The sequence below is a fragment of the Oncorhynchus tshawytscha genome, linkage group LG04 (genome assembly GCF_018296145.1).
Source record: "Oncorhynchus tshawytscha isolate Ot180627B linkage group LG04, Otsh_v2.0, whole genome shotgun sequence".
Taxonomy (NCBI): Eukaryota; Metazoa; Chordata; class Actinopteri; order Salmoniformes; family Salmonidae; genus Oncorhynchus; species Oncorhynchus tshawytscha.
Genome location: NC_056432.1, coordinates 50,538,669 through 50,558,705, shown reverse-complemented (window position 1 = coordinate 50,558,705; position 20,037 = coordinate 50,538,669). Strand labels below are relative to the sequence as shown.

At 41.3% G+C, this 20,037-nt stretch overlaps 1 protein-coding gene across 1 annotated transcript in view; it reads right to left on the bottom strand.

Moving 5' to 3' along the window:
* The window catches only part of LOC112248956 (protein kinase C-binding protein NELL1), a 412,284-nt gene that overhangs the window by 199,464 nt on the left and 192,783 nt on the right, over window positions 1-20,037 (bottom strand). The window contains exon 12 of the mRNA XM_024418430.2: window positions 19,810-19,938. Within this exon, the coding sequence (XP_024274198.1) occupies window positions 19,810-19,938 (129 nt within the window). The remainder of the gene's footprint in view (window positions 1-19,809; window positions 19,939-20,037) is intronic.

Here is a 20,037-nt window from a genome sequence, read left to right as displayed (position 1 = left end):
TGCAATAAATTGAATTTACCACAGATTGACTCCAATCAAGTTGTAGAAACATCTCAAGGATAATCAATGGAAACAGGACATATCTGAGCTCAATTTCAAGTCTAGCAAAGGGTCTGAATACTTATGTAAGTAAGGTTTTTTTCTGTTTTTATATTTGAATACATTTGCAAAAATGTATTAAAATCTGTTTTCGCTTCGTCGTTATGGGGTATTCTGTGTTGATTTCTGAGGATTTTTATTTATTTTAATCTATTTTGGAATAAGGCTGTAACGTAACAAAATGTGGAAAAGGTAAATGGGCCTGAATACTTTCCGAAGCCACTGTAAATTATATTGGTCTATGTATTAAATCCTGTAATATTAATCTGTACCCAGACGATAAGGTTATCTTGGCCAATGCACCGACTGTTGTCCAAGCCATGTCAGAGATACAATCTGATTTTGTTACATTGCATTGTTACATTGCAGACCTTGTTGATTTCAAACTTGCACTTAATGTGGGCAAAACTAATTATATGTTATCTAATTCACAGAAACATTTCTCAGATGGGCTACGTATTCACTCACTTGTATATTGTATTTAAAACTGATTCCCATTAGCTGCTGCCAGGGCAGCAAAATTAAGTCAGTTATATAATTTTAAAAGCATGACAATACATTCACAACACCTTAAATGTGTGCCCTCAGGGCCCACTCAACTACTACATATCTGGATGGTTCTCTCATCGAGCGGGTTCCCGCCTATGCATATCTGGGCGTTTGGATTGATAAAGATGTAACGTTTAAAAACATATTGATGACCTAGTTAAAAAGCTAAGATTGAAAGTGGGCTTATTTAAAAATTAAAAATAAAATAGATCTTGCCTTTCCATGAACAGCCTACAGATGATGGTAGTCAACTCTCCTGCCAATTCCTCAATATGGTGACACCATTTACCAGAACGCAGCAGCCACTACTCTTAAACATTTGGACGCCGCCTACGATAGTGCCATTCTCTTTATTGAAGGTGAGTGTTTTAATACTCATCACTGCCTCCTGTATCAGAATGTCGGCTGGACCTCACTAAAGTCCAGTAAATCACTTCATCATTCCTTTCTTGATTAGAAAGTTCTGCTCCACAAACTTCCAGCATACCTCACTTCCGCGTTGAAATATAAAAATAAGAGATACCAAATCCGTTCGCATGGTTGGTTAACACTGAAGGTCCCGCTTGACTCCAAAAAGTTTGGTAAATCCGCCTTTAGTTTTAATGCACAGCCATTATGGAATGGCTGTGCATTCAAATAAATTACACTTGATTTCCCTGGTACCGAAGTTCTCTGAAGTGTGCTATTGTTTCAATTAATTATTAGAACTTGTTGAAATAACTTGATGTAATGTATTTATAGCCTTGTAGTTTTTTAAAATATTTTTGTTTATGCTATATTGATGTGATTTTTGTCCTCAGGGCACCATTGTAAATGAGACACTGGTCTCAATTGGGTTCCTCTGAATAAACCATGGAGCAGATATCAAACCCTTGACACTTGCAAAAATACAGATATCTCCAGCTTAACAAACAGTTTTATATGGGTATTATGCAAAGTATATTATGCTAATTTACCTCGACTATAACTGAACACTACCCTGTGTGAGCCCCCAGAGCAGTTGTAGGTCATGCCAAGGGGCATATAGGTACCAACTAGGCTGTGGAAAAGACAGTATACTGTTGCTACATTACAGTCAAACCAAGGGACACATTTTTCATAGCCTTGAAGCCAGATCCACTGACGATTTTCATGCTTACCCATTCTTCCCTCAACGAAAGACTGATTTAGACCTTATTCTCAGATAGAATGGAAAACCAGCAGTACTCCAGACCTCTAGGCTCGGATTTGAATTTCCCTGTTACATAGCATGTTATGTAGCCTTAAGTTAGAACACTTGGTTGTTTTCAGAGCTAAATTGCAGACTTTCTCACAGAGGACTACACACTTTCCCTCATGAAATGTATATTTAATGTGTATTCTGTATGTGTTCAATTGTCGGCTCAGTTGTATAAAAGACCTGGGTCCCTATGTGATTTTCCTTCATGAAATATATTAATAAAACTACTTCTCCCAGGATATGCCATCTCTAGATGCACATTTAGATGCATTCAAAGCTGCAGCATAATGATAACTCCACAGCGATCTATTTCAGTAATTCTGCCTGACATGTTTTCCTAAGCAAAGGAAGCAAAAGGACAAGCCAGTATTTCCTGAGTAGCTCTGGCTTTTTTTTTGGTCTTGTTTTTTTGGGGAATAAAATTCTGTCTGAGGGATAGGAATGGGGGGATACGTATGACATGTAATTTCCAGGCTGCAGTGGGGAGGACATTGCAGAAAAGATGAACCTCTCTTATCGACGAATACTGTAATCTAAGCGAAAAGATACCTTGATGCCTTGTCTATCTTGATACACTTGTCCAGGCTGTCTGCGAGGCTTAGCCACCTAGCCAGTGATCACGCATGTACGCCTTGTTGGGAGTTTGAAGTGCTGAGTGTTGACCGACACGACCAATCAATCACAGCCGTGGTGTTCTCCTAGGCTTTTCCCTGGGATTAGGATGAGTCTCCCAGGCCGGCGTGTGGAGCGGCTGCTCTGTTCTCTCATAATGAGATGCTGGTAACTTTGTCCAACTCTGGGTTGTCCATTTCATACGAATAGGTCCATTTAATATGACTCCAATGCTGTGCTCTCAGCGTGGTACAGTCTACCAATCATATATTGTCCATTCTCTACATTCTTAACTGGCTAAAATAAGAGAGAAATACAGAAGAAGGATTGATTTGACGAACAAGCAGAGCAGATGGTGGTTTGGTGAAAGAGCATGGATAAAAGCTCTGCATCTCTGTGAGTTAGAGCCTGGCATGTACATCTGAAGTCGAATGTTAGAGGAACATTAGATGAGCCAGAGCGGATGGGAAGATGAGCAGTTACTATGTCAGCTCAGGCGTGTTTCATTCTGCACTCATCCAAATTCCAAAACATATCAAATTAAGAAACGGAAGCAAATACACTACTTCAAATATGCACTATTTATTTTTATATGCAATTACTCAGCTGACATAATGATTATTTTCCTCTGAGCATTAGCCGGAGCCTGGGAGACACGGACGTCTGGAGACGATTGTGTTCCTCTTTAACAACTGCTTTGGGGAGGAGATCCAAAAGAGAGAGAGAGAGGGGGGGGGGGCTAGAGAGTGAGAGAGTACGAGAGAGAGCTAGAGGGAGAAGGCAATCAGTGGAGCTCAAACACCAAAGTAAATGTAACCGACAGTGGTTCTTCCTTTTAAAAAAATAATAAATTGGTTCAAGAAAATTGTGATAAATATAAATATATAGCAGTTTTATTTAAGGACCCAAAAATTGACAGCTAAGCTATATAGATTGCAAAATAGTTGGGAAGAGATTTTCAATGTACCGATTCCATGAAACATGGTTTATGAATTGACACGCAAGTTTGTTTATTATAACCTACTGCAGGATATATCAAGTTAATCCATTTGATAAATGTCTTTGAGCAGCCTTAAGAGTACCCAACCCCAAACATGGATAATACCTCCATACTCAAAGGAGGCATGGTTCAATAATTGAAATAGGGGATACAAAAGTCAGTCTCTCATTCATATCTCATATGGTTTGGGATGTCATGGACTGGAGAGGAGCTTTGGGTAGATCTCTTCACTGTGCAAATTAAACACAACCAGAGAGAGATGGCGATGGAGAGAGAATGACGCCATTTCCGGTCACAACTTGTAGACTTGTTTATGTGCTGCTGTGCGTTTTGTTGCTAACCTTACTTTGCAACCTGCCAACTTTACGGTTTTTACTTTTTTATTAGTTTATATTCTTAGTATTCCCTCGCTCAACTTTATTTCATTAACATTTTTCACTCTGGATGCTTTATCTGGACGTGGTTCGTCAGGACCTCCACCAGCCGAAGCTAAGTAGTAACATTAACATGATGCCTTCTAATTGCAGTCACTGTTCTCAAAATATACAGGAGAGTGATCGCCTTACAACGAGGATAGCTGTGCTGCAAGCCCAGCTTCAGTCGCAATCGTTAGGTAAGGGTAATTTACGTGTAGGAAAGAATGAAACATCGTCTGTGCCACCAGTAAGTACAGATAGTAGTATAAATCCCTTCACACAGTCCCTGCAGTCGGACAACTTTCTCATGGCTTCTGGAAGGAAATGCTGTAGGAATGCTCAACCGGTGTCGCTCATTCAGCAGACTGAAACTTTCAACTGGTTCTCCCCATTAAGCTGCTAGTCGGTGTCAGAAGCCAAGCCTTCTCTGTTCTCTACACCTCCCGTTACAGTGTCTGAGATGCCGAAGCCTCCCATCATTAGCTCTGACAAACTGAAAACCCTAGTCATTGGCAACTCCATTAGACTGAAAACGAATCATCCAGCGATCATACACTGTTTACCAGGGGGCAGGGCTACCGTCGTAAAAGCTCACCTGAAGATGGTGCTGGCTAAGGCTAAAACTGCAGAGTGTAGAGAGTATAGGGATATTGTTATCAACGTCGACACCAACAATGTTAGGATGAAACAGTCAGAGGTCACTAAGTGCAACATAGCTTCAGCGTGTAAATCAGCTAGAAAGATGTGTCGGCATCGTGTATTTGTCTCTTGCCCTCTCCCAATTAGGGGAATGATGAGCTCTACAGCAGTGTCTCACAACTCAATCGCTGTTTGAAAACTGTTTCTGCCCCTCCCAAAAGATAGAATTTATAGATAATTGTCCCTCTTTCTGGGACTCACCCAGAAACAGGACCGAAGCCTGGCCTGTTGAGGAGTGACGGACTCCATCCTAGCTGGAGGTGTGCTCTCATATTATCTACAAACATAAGCAGGTATCTAAGTCCCCGAGCTCCACAATGAGAGGCCAGGAAGCTGTTAGCCAGCCTGCCAGCTTAGTGGAGTCTGCCACTAACACAGTCAGTGTAGTCAGCTCAGCTATCCACATTGAGTCCGCGTGTCTGTGTCTCGACCTAGGTTGGGCAAAACTTAACATGGCGGTATTCGCAGTATTCGCATTAGAAATCTCACTGGAATAAAGACCTCCTCCATTCCTGCCATTATTGAAAGAAATTGTGATACCTCACATCTCAAAATAGGGCTACTTAATGTTAGATCCCTCACTTCCAAGGCAGTTATAGTCAATGAACTAATCACTGATCATAATCTTGATGTGATTGGCCTGATTGAAACGTGGCTTAAGCCTGATTCATTTACTGTGTTAAATGAGGCCTCACCTCCTGGTTACACTAGTGGCCATATCCCCCGCGCATCCCGCAAAGGCGGAGGTGTTGCTAACATTTATGATAGCAAATTTCAATTTAGAAAAAAAAAAATACATTTTCATCTTTTGAGCTTCTTGTCATGAAATCTATGCAGCCTACTCAATCACTTTTTATAGCTACTGTTTACAGGCCTCCTGGGCCATATACAGCGCTCCTCACTGAGTTCCCTGAATTCCTATCGGACCTTGTAGTCATGGCAGATAATATTCACATTTTTGGTGACTTTAATATTCACATGGGAAAGTCCACAGACCAACTCCAAAAGGCTTTTGACTCAGTGGGTTTAGTCCAACATGTCTCTGGACCTACTCACTGCCACAGTCATACTCTGGACCTAGTTTTGTCCCATGGAATAAATGTTGTGGATTTTAATGTTTTTCCTCATAGTCCAGGATTATCGGACCACCATTTTATTACATTTGCAATCACAACAAATAATCTGCTCAGACCCAAACCAAGGATCATCAAAAGTCGTGCTATAAATTCTCTGACAACCCAAAGATTCCTAGATGCCCTTCCAGACTCCCTCTACCTACCCAAGGACGTCAGGGTACATAAATCAGTTAACCACCTAACTGAGGAACTCAATTTAACCATGCGCAATACCCTAGACGCAATCGCACCCCTAAAAACAAAAAACATTTGTCATAAGAAACTAGCTCCCAGGTATACAGAAAATACCTGAGCTCTGAAACAAGCTTCCAGAAAATTGGAACGGAAATGGCTCTACACCAAACTGGAAGTCTTCCGACTAGCTTGGAAAGACAGTACCGTGCAGTATCGAAGAGCCCTCACTGCTGCTCGATCATCCTATTTTTCCAACCTAATTGAGGAAAATAAGAACAATCAAAAATGTATTTTTGAAACTGTCGCAAAGCTATCTTAAAAACAGCATTCCCCAAGAGACTCATGGACTTCTTTGAGAAAAAAGATCATGATATTAGAAAGCAAATTCCCTCTTTAAATCTGCGTATTCCTCCAAAGCTCAGTTGTCCTTATCCTGAGTCTGCATAACTCTGCCAGGACCTAGGATCAAGGGAGACACATGTTTTTTAATACTATATCTCTTGACACATTGATGAAATTAATCATGGACTCTAAACATTCGATTTGAATACTGGACCCTATTCCAACTAAACTACTGAAAGAGCTGCTTCCTGTGCTTGGCCCTCCTATGTTGAACTTAATAAACATCTCTCTATCCACCGAATGTGTACCAAACTCACTAAAAGTGGCAGTAATAAAGCCTCTCTTGAAGAAGCCAAACCTTGACCCAGAAAATATAAAAAAACAATTGGCCTATATCGAAAATCCCATTCCTCTCAAAAAATTGAAAAAGCTATTGCGCAGCAACTCACTGCCTTCCTGAAGACAAACAATGTATACGAAACGCTGCAGTCTGGTTTTAATCCCCATCATAGCACTGAGACTGCACGTGAAAGTGGTAAATTACCTTTTAATGGTGTCAGACCCAGGCTCTGCATCTGTTCTAGTGCTCCTAGATCTTAGTGCTACTTTTGATACCATCGATCACCCCATTCTTTTGGAAAGATAGGATACCGAAATTGACCTACACAGACAAGTTCTGGCCTGGTTTATATCTTATCTGTCAGAAAGATATCAGTTGGTCTCTGTGGATGGTTTGTCCTCTGACATATCAACTGTAAATTGATGGTTGTACAGTCGTCTCAAATAAAACTGTGAAGGACTTCGACGTTACTCTGGACCCTGATCTCTCTTTTGACGGACATATCAAGACTGTTTCACAGAAAGCTTTTTTCCATCTACGTAACATTTCAAAAATCAGAAATGTTCTGTCCAAAAATTATGCAGAAGAATTCATCCATGCTTTTGTCACTTCTAGGTTAGACTACTGCAATGCTCTACTTTCCGGCTACCCGGGTAAAGCATTAAATAAACTTTAGTTAATGCTAAAAACGACTGCTAGAATCTTGACTAGAACCAAAAAATGTGATCATATTAATCCAGTGCTAGCCTCTCTAAACTGGCTTCCTGTTAAGGCAAGAGCTGATTTCAAGGTTTTACTGCTAACCTACAAAGCATTACATGGGCTTGCTCCCAACTATCTTTCTGATTTGGTCCTGCCGTACATACCTACATGTACGTTACGGTCACAAGACGCAGGCCTGTCTCTAGAATTTCTAAGCAAACAGCTATTCTCCTATAGAGCTCAATTTTTATGGAATGGTCTGCCTACCCATGTGAGAGATGCAGACTCGGTCTCAACCTTTAAGTCTTTATTGAAGACTCATCTCTTCAGTAGGTCCTAAGATTGAGTGTAGTCTGGCCCAGGAGTGTGAAATTGAACGGGAAGGCACTGGAGCAACGAACCGCCCTTGCTGTCTCTGCCTGGCCGGTTCCCCTCTCTCCTCTGGGATTCTCTGCCTCAAACCCTATTACAGGGGCTGAGTCACTGGCTTACTGGTGCTCTTCAAATGCCGTCCCTAGGAGGGGTGCATCACTTGAGTAGGTTGAGTCACTGACATGGTCTTCCTGTCCGGGTTGGCCCCCCTCCCCCCCTTGGGTTGTGCCGCGGCAGAGATCTTTGTGGGCTATACTCTGCCTTGTCTCAGGATGCTAAGTTGGTGGTTGAAGATATCCCTCTAGTGGTGTGGGGGCTGTGCTTTGGCAAAGTGGGTGGGGTTATGTCTTGCCTGTTTGGCCCTGTCCGGGGGTATCGTCGCGACCCCTCCTGTCTCAGCCTCTAGTATTTATGCTGCAGTAGTTTGTGTCGGGGGGCTAGGGTCAGTCTGTTATATCTGAACTATTTCTCCTGTCTTATCCGGTGTCCTGTGTGAATGTAAGTATGCTCTCTCTAATTCTCACCCTCTTTCTCTCTCTCGAAGGACCTGAGCCCTAGGACCATGCCTCAGGACTACCTAGGCTGATGACTCCTTGCGTTCCCCAGTCAACCTGGCCGTGCTGCTGCTCCAGTTTCAACTGTTCTCCCTGAGGCTATGGAACCCTGACCTGTTCACCGGACATGCTACCTGTCCCAGATCTGCTGTTTTCAACTCTCTAGAGACAGCAGGAGCGGTAGAGACATTCTGAATGATCGGTTATGAAAAGCCAACTGACATTTACTCCTGAGGTGCTGTTGCACCCTCTACAACCACTGTGATTATTATTATTATTTGACCCTGCTGGTCATCTATGAACATTTGAACATCTTGGCCATGTTCTGTTATAATCTCCACCCGGCACAGCCAGAAGAGGACTGGCCACCCCTCATAGCTTGGTTCCTCTCTAGGTTTCTTCCTAGGTTCTGGCCTTTCTAGGGAGTTTTTCTTAGCCACTGTGCTTCTGCATTGATTGCTGTTTGGGGTTTTAGGCTGGGTTTCATAGAACTCAATAAGTCCAAGGAAAGGCCAATGTATCTCATACTCCTGAATCCATGACAACTAAAACAGCCTAGAGACTATTATACCCAGAATCCAACTCAACTGTCCCTTAGTGCCCTGCTGTACAGTGTCCTCACAGACCCACTGAAGTAGCCCTGGCTGGGTCCTACCCACAATCCCTGGAACTATTGTAGCCAATAAGCCAAAGGAGGCTGGTGGACAGACATATCAGAGGACGGGCTCATCGTAATAGTTGGAATAATGCTTGGAATGTAAACCCTGTGCTTGATACCTTGCCATCTATTCCATTCTAGCCATTATGATCACATCCACCTATATCTCTGCCCACCAGCCACCTCTCCAATAAGGTCCTGAGTGTCTTCTACCCATTAGCTTTACTCTGTTGATCCTACAGCTATTGTATGCAGTAATCATGTGCCTATGAACCAGAGTTAGACTATTAGCACTGAGAAAGTGTGCAGCTCCACTGTGTGCAGCTCACTGTACACTATCAGCTCCAATATAAATAACATGAGCAAGCCTACTTCTGATAAGCTTCACAGTAAAGCATTAAAAATAATCAATTAACCAATAAAACTAATAAAAATAGACCAACAGTGGATGCAGTACAGGAGTTCTGTGGTAGCTGGAAGGCCGCCAGCCATTTTACCTCTCCTGGCCCTGCTGTTTGCTTTGCTGAGTTCCAGTCTGGAGTGAAAAGCACCTTGCCATTTCCATCTGAGGCAGAGTTCTTCAAGCTGTTTCTGACAGAGGAGCTGGTGGGAGACATAGTATAGGAGACCAATCACTATGCCTTGGAGCTACAAGAGAAGAGAGAGCCAGGAGTGAGGGGGAAACTCGCTAAATGGGTGACAACCATAGTTTGTGAAATGTATACCTTCCTGGTGACAGTCCTTCACAATCCCATACGCCTCACTGCATGACATTTTCCCTGCAAAGTCCCTCAACCTGCTGCTCAAGGTAGTCACACACAGAGGCACTGCAAAGTCTGCCTGTCTGGCACCATTAGATGGAAGCAGGGGAGGTTGACAAAGTACACGTGTTTGGCTTGTGACACACCTCTATGTGTTTCACCATGCTTTGAGGAGTATCACATGCTCAAGCACTATTGAGCACATCTGCAGCAATTAATGACTGATTGTCCTTTCAGGTAACTTGACAGGTGACCTGCCATGATACCATGCCTTTAGAGGTGGTGGGGGGGGGGTGGAAATGCAGTTGTTGTTCAGTCACTGCATGAATATTATATAGGGGATAAGCAAATTGCTTTTAATTTCCTCTAAGTAAAACAAGTTTTTGATGTTGTTGTTCAACCATCACGAATACTTTAATAAAATAGATGACTATTACATATTGGCCTATGTGTTTTCATCCAGTAAAACTGTTAAGGAGTGTACACTAGCATATAAAAGCTGGCCTCAATCTTCAGCTAAAAAAGATGCCCAGTTCCAGGTATGATATTGGCAAATACTGTTTGTGTTTGTGGTTTCTGAAAGTAACGAATAAAGAGGGATTATTAGTAATTAGAATACAATATCAGGATATAGCAATAAAACAAAATTACAAAGAAGTAACATAAGAACACTGCCATAAAAATAATGTATTGAATTGACAAAATCACAAATGAGTTATAACAGTAAGAAACAGTAACTGTTGAGCGCCACAAGGGTAGGGCAGAACAGAGCTATGCTAAATAGGCCAAATGAAAACAAACTATGGTCATAAGGCCAGGGAAGCATCAAAATACCACACAAGCTAATATTTCTCTGACGAAATTAGCATTGTTTTACAGAGCTAATAGAAGTATGTAGTTAGCTACCTGAGCATTGAGTATAACACCATAAAGGTTATTTGAAATTAGTAACTTTACCTCGTGTGTCCGCGGTTATAAGGAATACATGCAATATATTATACTCCATACATACAGTGAGCTACAGTAGAAACGACATAACACGACATACAGAAACTATTATAACATAATAAAGGCACTTACTTTGATATAAACACACCCATTTCCAAAGTTATTATCATGTAGTAATGAAAACAACAATGAATGTGATGCGGGCACCAGACAGAAAATGTGAACACGTGTGTGCAGGTCCTGTTTTGACTGGCGACGCAAAAATGTCTGCAGACTTGATTTGCAGAAACAATTGGGAAGTGCTTGGGGAAGTTTGTCCGGGTCAGTAATGCTTAAAAAATTAATTGTCCGCAAAAGTGAAATGGCCTACTATTATGTGAATTAATGAGGAGGCGGAACACACCTCAATTCAAACTGTTGATAGAAATAAAGACTTGTGAGAAAATGATTTGAAATTAACAAATTGAAACAGTCTATAAATAAAAACAGTCAGCGTGCCTTGTTTTGAGGGTCGGTGCGGATTTACTGTCCTGTTGCGTAACAATTACATTTTGTAACAGTGAGTGCATTCTGACATCACGTGCATAAAACAACTCGCGTTGGGTGACCGTTAGAGATATTTTATAACTCACATATGAAAGGCTTAACATAAATAGCCTAAGCCTAATAACTTGCTTGAAACAGATGACATTCATATTCTGGCTAGCTCTGAACCTAACTTTGATAATACCTTTGATGATGCAGTGGTAGCAATACATGGTTATAACATCTAACGAAAAGACAGAAATGCCAAATCGGGACAGTATTATGGTCCATATTCAGAACCACATTCCTGTAAAGCTTAGAGAGGATCTCAAGTGAAATACTGCTGAAGTAATATGGCTACAGGTTCATCTGCCTCACCTCCAGTCAGTATTTATTTATTTTTAATTCACCTTTATTTAACCAGGTAGGACAGTTGAGAACAAGTTCTCATTTACAACTGCCACCTGGCCAAGATAAAGCAAAGCAGTGCGACACAAACAACAACACAGAGTTACACATGGAATAAACAAACATACAGTCAATAACACAATTGAAAAGTCTATAAACAGTGTGTGCAAATGTAGTAAGATTAGGGAGGTAAAGCAATAAATAGGCCATAGTGGCAAAATAATTACAATTTAGCAATGAAACACTGGGATGATAGATTTGCAGAAGATGAATGTGCAAGTAGAGATACTGGGGTGCGAAGGAGAAAAACAAATAAAATAACAGTATGGGGATGAGGTAGTTGGATGAGCTATTTACAGATGGCTATGTACAGGTGCAGTGATCTGTGAGCTGCTCTGACAGCTGGTGCTTAAAGTTAGAGAGGGAGATAGAAGTTTCCAACTTCAGTGATTTTTGCAATTCATTCCAGTCATTGGCAGCAGAGAACTGGAAGGAAAGGCGGCCAAAGGAGGAATTGGCTTTGGGGGTGACCAGAGAAATATACCTGCTGGAGCGTGTGCTACGGGTGGGTGCTGCTATGGTGAACAGTGAGCTAAGATAAGGCGGGGCTTTACCTAGCAAAGACTTATAGATGACCCGGAGCCAGTGGGTTTGGCGACGAATATGACGTGAGGGCCAGCCAACGAGAGCATACAGGTCGCAGTGGTGGGTAGTATATGGGGCTTTGGTGACAAAACGTATGGCACTGTGATAGACTGCATCCAATTTGCTGAGTAGGGTGTTGGAGGCTATTTCATAAATGGCATAGCCGAAGTCAAGGATCGGTAGGATAGTCAGTTTTATGAGGGTATGTTTGGCAGCATGAGTGCCAAACAGCTCGTTTGGATGTTTGTTAACACAGTGTCCAAAGAAGGGCCAGAAGTATACAAAATGGTGTCGTCTGATTAGAGGTGGATCAGAGAATCTCCAGCAAATAGAGTGACAGGCCTGAGAATTGAACCCTGTGGTATCCCCACAGAGACTGCCAGAGGTCTGGACAACAGGCCCTCCAATTTGACACACTGAACTCTGTCAGAGAAGTAGTTGGTGAACCAGGTGAGGCAGTCATTTGAGGAACCAAGGCTGTTGAGTCTGCCGATAAGAATGTGGTGATTGACAGAGTCAAAAGCCTAACATGTGTGAAATGCTTGATAATGTACAGTTGAAGTTGGAAGTTTAAATACACCTTTTCCAAATACATTTAAACTAAATTTTTCACAATTCCTGACATTTAATCCTAGTAAAAAATCCCTGTTGAAGGTCAATTAGGATCACCATCACTTTATTTTAAGAATGTGAAATGTCAGAATAATAGTAGAGAGAAGGATTTATTTAAACTTGTATTTCTTTCATCACATTCCCAGTGGGTCAGAAGTTTACATACACTCAATTAGTATTTGGTAGCATTGCCTTTAAATTGTTTAACTTGGATCAAACGTTTCGGGTAGCCTTCCATAAGCTTCCCACAATAAGTAGGGTGAATTTTATCCCATTCCTGGTGTAACTGAGTCAGGTTTGTAGGCCTCCTTGCTCACACACACACACACTTTATCAGTTCTGCCCACAAATTTTCTATAGGATTGAGATCAGGGCTTTGTGATGGCCACTCCAATACCTTGACTTTGTTGTCCTTAACCCATTTTGCTACAACTTTGGAAGTATGCTAACTTCCTGACTGATGTCTTGAGATCTTACTTCAATATATCCACATGATTTTCCATCCTCATGAAGCTATCTATTTTGTGAAGTGCACCAGTCCCTCCTGCAGCAAAGCCCGCCCACAACATGATGCTGCCACCCCCGTGCTTCACGGTTGGGATGGTGTTCTTCGGCTTGCAAGCGTCCCCCTTTTTCCTCCAAACATAACGATGGTCATTATGGGCAAACAGTTCTTTTTTTGTTTCATCAGACCAGAGGACATTTCTCCAAAAAGTATGATCTTTGTCCCCATGTGCAGTTGCACGCCGTAGTCTGTCTTTTTTATGGCGGATTTGGAGCAGTGACTTCTTCCTTGCTGAGCGGCCTTTCAGGTTATGTTGATATTGGACTCGTTATGTTGTGGATATAGATATCTTTGTACCTGTTTCCTTCAGCATCTTCACAAGGTCCTTTGCTTTTGTTCTGGGATTGATTAGCACTTTTTGCACCAAAGTACATGAATCTCTAGGAGACAGAACGTGTCTCCTTCCTGAGGGGTATGACGGCTGCGTGGTCCCATGGTGTTTATATTTGTGTACTATTGTTTGAACAGATGAACGTGCTACATTCAGGTGTAAATTGCTCCTAAGGCTGAACCAGACTTGTGGAGGTCTACAAAAAATGTTTTCTGAGGTCTTGGCTGATTTATTTAGGCAAAGAGGCACTGATTTTGAAGGTAGGCCTTGAAATACATCCACAAGATCACTTCTAATTGACTCAAATGATGTCAATTAGCCTATCAGAAGCGTCTTAAGCCATGACATAATTTTCTGGAATTTTCCAAGCTGTTTAAAGGCACATACACAACTTAGTGTATGTAAACTCAAAAAATGTTTTAACCTGTCTTGGGCAGGGGGCGGTATTTTCACCTCCGGATGAAAAGCGTGCCATAATTAAACTGCTTGCTACTCAGGCCCATTAGCTAGGATATGCATATAATAAGTAGATGTGGATAGAAAACACTCTAAAGTTTCCAAAGCCGTTAAAATAATGTCTGAGTATAACAGAACTGATATGGCAGGCGAAAACCCGAGGGCTATTATTTTGAAAGGCTGTTTTTCCATTGAAAGCCTATCCACCATACAAAGACAGGACCCAGTTCACAATCTCTATGGCTTCCCCAACATGTGACCAGTCTTTAGGCATTGTTTCAGGCTTTTACTCTGAAAAATAAGGGAGATACACCGCATTAACTTCTTCGATATAGGGGGCGCTCTTTTCATTTTTGGATAAAAAAACGTTCCCGTTTTAAACAAGATATTTTTTCACGAAAAGATGCTTGACTATGCATATAATTGACAGCTTTGGAAAGAAAACACTCAAAACTGCAAAGATATTATCTGTGAGTGCCACAGAACTGATGCTACAGGCGAAACCAAGATGACATTTCAAACAGGAAATGCCCCAGATTTTGAAAGCGCTGTGTTCCAATGTCTCCTTATATGGCTGTGAATGCGCAAGGAATGAGCCTACACTTTCTATCGTTTCCCCAAGGTGTCTGCAGCATTGTGATGTATTTGTAGGCATATCATTGGAAGATTGACCATAAGAGACCTCATTTACCAGGTGCCCGCTTGGTGTCCTCCGTCAAAATGATTGCGTAATCTCCAGCTGCGTGCATTTTTCCATTTGCTTCAGAGGAGAAACCCAACTGCCACGAATGATTTATCATGGAAAAGATATGTGAAAAACACCTTGAGGATTGATTCTAAACAACGTGTGCCATGTTTCTGTCGATATTATGGAGTTAATTTGGAAAAAGGTTTGGCGTTGTAATGACTGAATTTTCGGGGTTTTTTCTTAGCCAAACGTGATGAACAAAACGGAGCGATTTCTCGACACAAATAATCTTTTTGGAAAAACTGAACATTTGCTATCTAACATTTGCTATCTATAGCTATGGTTGAAAAGCATATTTTGAAAATCTGAGATGACAGTGTTGTTAACAAAAGGCTAAGCTTGTGAGTGAATATATTTCTTTCATTTCATTTGCGATTTTCATGAATAGTTAATTAACGTTGCGTTATGGTAATGTGCTTGAGGCTATTATTACGCTCCCGGATACGGGATTGCTCGACGCAAGAAGTTAAATGACAGTGGAAATTTCCAGACATGAACCAAGCACGTGATCGGGAGCGCACATTTCTTGTTTTCCTTTTCCATTGCCAAAGCTTTTGTCTGGTTGAAATATTATTGATTATGTATGACAAAAACAACCTGAGGCTTGATTTTATACATCGTTTGACATGTTTCTACTATCTTTTATTGTACTTTTTTGACTGTTCGTCTTGGTGTTGAGAGCGCACATTGTGCCTTTGGATTTATGAACTAAACGCACAAACAAAACTGAGGTTTTTGGACATAAAGATAAACTTTATCGAACAAAACAAACATTTGTTGTCCAACATGGAGACCTGGGAGTGCCACCAGATGAAGATCATCAAAGGTAAGTGATTAATGTTAATGCTATTTCTGACTTTTGTGACACTCTCCTAGGTTGGAAAATGATTGTATGGGTTTCTGTGAATAGGAGCTGAGCTAACATAATCGCAAGGGGTGCTTTCGCCGTAAAGCCTTTTGGTAATCTGACACAGCGGTTGCATTAAAAGAAAAATCATTCACTAACCTTTTGAAATTCTTCATCAGATGACAGTAATATGACATGTTACACAGTACATTTATGTTTTGTTCGATAATATGCATTTTATATCCGTAAATCTCGGTTTACATTGACGCCATGTTCAGAAAATTCTCCAAAATGTCCGGAGAAATTGTAGAAAGCTACGCCAGATAACAGAAATACTCATCATAAACTTTGACTAAAGATACATGTTCTAAATATAGTTAGAAAGATACACTGGTTCTTAATGCAACCGCTGTGTCACATTTTTTATAACGTTACGGAATTAGTTTACTATGCAATAATCTGAGACGGCGCTCAGACGTAACAATATTTCTCCGCTATGTTGGAGTCAACAGAAATACAAAATTACAACATAAATATTCCCTTACCTTTGATGGTCTTCGATCAGAATGTAGTGGAAGGAGTCATACTTACACAATACATCGTTTGGTTTCATAATGTTCAATTCTAGTGTCCATGTAGTAGCATATGCTACCACTTTCAGCTCAAATGCCCAAAAAATGACTTCTGGTCCAGAATAATTGCGCATTCCAAATGACATATTACAGGTCGACGAAACTGGTCAAACTAAGTGCAGAATTAAGCTTCAGGATGTTATAAACGTACAAAACTAATAGCATTCCAGCCGGACAATCCTAGTTCATCTGGGGCTGACTGGAACAAAGGAAGCTCTCTTTCCCAAGCGCGCGTATCACGCGCATGAAAATCTTTGCGACACTTAGAACTACTCACCCTATAGGGTCAAAGTTCACAGCATATGCACCATTCAATGTTCTACTGAATGAGGACATCTAGTGGAAGACATAGGAAGTGTTTCCAGATCCATAACTGGTTGGGAAGGGAGGGGGCGATGACGTCAAAGTTGCCCCAACTTTCAGGATTCCAAAACTAGTTTGGAAGATTGCCTGCCCTGTGAGTTCTGTTATACTCACAGACATAATTCAAACGGTTTTAGAAGCTTCAGAGTGTTTTCTATCTAATAATAATAATATGCATATATTAGCAATTTAGGACAGATTTTTATGCAGTTCACTATGGGCACGCAATTCATCCAAAGGGGAAATACCGCCCCCTATCCTTAACAAGTTTTAAGGAGAAGTTTATCTGTATTCGTATGTTTAACACGTGTATCTTTTATCAATGTTTATGATGAGTATTGGCTGGAAAATGGCTGTATGGTTTTCTGTGACTAAATGCTAACCTAACATAATTGTTTGGTGAGCTTTCGCCTTAAAGCCTATTTGAAATCGGACACTGTGTCTGGATTTACAAGACGTTTATCTTTAAAATGGTGTAAAATACTTGTATGAAACATTTTGAGAATTTTTATAATGGGATTTCTGTTGTTTTGAATTTGGCGCCCTGCAAATTCACTGGCTGTTGTCGAGGTGGGATGCTAGCGTCCCACTTGTACCAGAGAGGTTAATCAAATGTTTTGGAAAGCTGAGTTCAATTTCACGAGCCACACCTAGGCCTGATTACTGCCAGACCTGTTGAATCAAGAAATCACTTAAATAGAATCTGTCTGACAAGTAGGCCAAAAGATCTCAAAAAGCAAGACATCATGCCGCGGTCCAAAGAAATTCAGGAACAGATAAGAAACAAAGTAATTGACATCTATCAGTCTGGAAAGGGTTACAAAGCCATTTCTAAATCTTTGGGACTCCAGCGAGCCACGATGAGAGCCATTATCCACAAATGGAGAACATTTGGAACAGTGGTGTACCTTCCCAGGAGTGGCCAGCCTACCAAAATTACCCCAAGAGTGCAGCAACGACTCATCCAAGAGGTCACAAAAGAACCCACAACAACATCTAAAGAACTGCAGGCCTCACTTGCCTCAGTTGCGGTCAGTGTTCATGACTCAACCATAAGAAAGAGACTGGGCAAAAATGGCATCCATGGCAGAGTTCCAAGGTGAAAACCACAGCTGACCTAAAAGGACATAAAGACTCATCTCACTTTTGTTAAAAAACATATTGATGATCCCCAAGACTTTAGGGGAAGTATTCTGTGGACTGATGAGACAAAAGTTGAACTTTTTGGAAGGTGTGCGTGCGTCCCGTTACATCTGGCTTAAAAGTAACAAAGTATTTCAGAAAAATAACATCATACCAACAGTCAAATATGGTGGTGTTAGTGTGATGGCCTGGGGCTACTTTGCTGCTTCAGGACCTGGACAACTTTCTGTGATTGATGGAACCATGAATTCTGCTCTCTACCAAAAAATCCTGAACTAGAGTGTCCGTTCAGTTTCTGACCTCAAGCTGAAGCGCACTTGGGTTCTGCAGCAGGACAAGGATGCAAAACACAGCAGCAAGTCCAACTCTGAATGGCTTAAAAAACCCCAAAATGAAGGTTTTGGAGTGGCCTAGTCAAAGTCCGGACTTGAATCTGATTGAGATGCTGTGTCATGACCTTAAAAAGGTGGTTCATGCTCGAAAACCCACCAATGTGGCTGAATTAAAACAATTCTGCAAAGAACAGTGGGCCAAAATTCCTCCACAGCGATGTGAAAGACTCATTGCCAGTTATTGCAAACGAGGGTGGCACAGGCAGTTATTAGGTTTAGGTGGCAATTAATTCTTACCCTTAATAAATAAAATCATAATTTAAAAACTACATTTACTTATCTTTGTGTAATATTTAAATTTGTTTGATGATCTGAAACATTTAAGTGTGACGAATGTGCAAAAAAATAAGAAATCAGGAAGGGGCAAATACTTTTTCAAAGCACTGTATGTATGCAGATGACTCAACACTATACATGTCAGCTACTACAGCTACTGAAATGACTGCAACACTTGAAGAGCTGCAGTTAGTTTCAGAATGGATGGCAAATATTTCAAAAACTAAAAGTGGTGTGGTCAGGTGCCACAAAGAAGGACTATTGGCTCAGAACAGGGCAGCACATCTGGCCCTTAAAAGTACACTGGGAGCTAACATTAATTATATGCATGTCAATCTCTCATGGCTCTAAGTGGAGGAGAGATTGACTTCATCACTACTGGTTTTTGTAAGAAGTGTTGACAAGCTGAATGTACCGAGCTAGCACACAGCTCGGACACCCATGCACACCCCACAAGACATAACACCAGAGGTCACTTCACAATCCCCAAGTCCAGAACAGACTATGGGAGGTGCACAGTACTACATAGAGCCATGACTACATGGAACTCTATTCCACATCAGGTAACTGATTGAAGCAGTAGAATCAGATAAAAAAAACAGGTAACAATACACCTTATGGAACAGCAGGGACTGTGAAGAGACACACACAAAGGTACTTACACACACATGCACACACAAGCGCTAGCACACACACTCTCTACACACATACATTGTAATATTGTTGTATGGTGGTATTATACATGTTGTATTGTAGATATGTAGTGGTGTATTCATGTTACATGATGAACTGCTTTATATTTTGTTTAATGTAATGTAAGTGCCGTAATGTTTTTGGACCTCAGGAAGAGTAGCTGCTGCCTTAAATACAAATAAATACAAATACATGTTGTTTCTGAAATGTCCTGCTAAAGCCAGAGGTAGTTGAAAATCTCGTCAGCCAAGCTCTCTCTCTCAGGCATCTACTGTATGGAATGGGCCAGGCATCTCACATACCAACATATCCACTCAACCATAGAGATAATATAATTCACTATAATTCAGGAATCTAGGTACAGATCTAGGATCAGCTTCCCCTCCCACAACCTTAACCATTAGTGGGGGAAATGCTAAAATGATCCAAGATCAGCATGCAGGGGCAACTTCACTCTTCTCCTAGTCCTCTTTGTAATAAAGAAATACATCTTCCACATACACAAAACAAGCTCTAAGTCTACCCGTCATATACTCAGCTAGTTCAGAGTCTTCTACCCAAAGACCCAGTCAAATAGTTCACAGCTGCCTACCTTCACAGTATGTGGAGTCCCCATGGATGGAGGCAAAGCCGCTCTTGCACTCACACTCAGCTCTGGTATTCCGGTTTTTACACTCCGAATTTTCCCCACAAATGAGTCCCTCTGCGCAGAAGTCGTAGCCTGGAAGAGAGGGGGACAAACTTCTGACTCAATAGTCTGGGTTTGACTGAGATCACACAGGGTGCTGACAGTGGGGTTGGGCGAAGTGGTGAGGTAGAA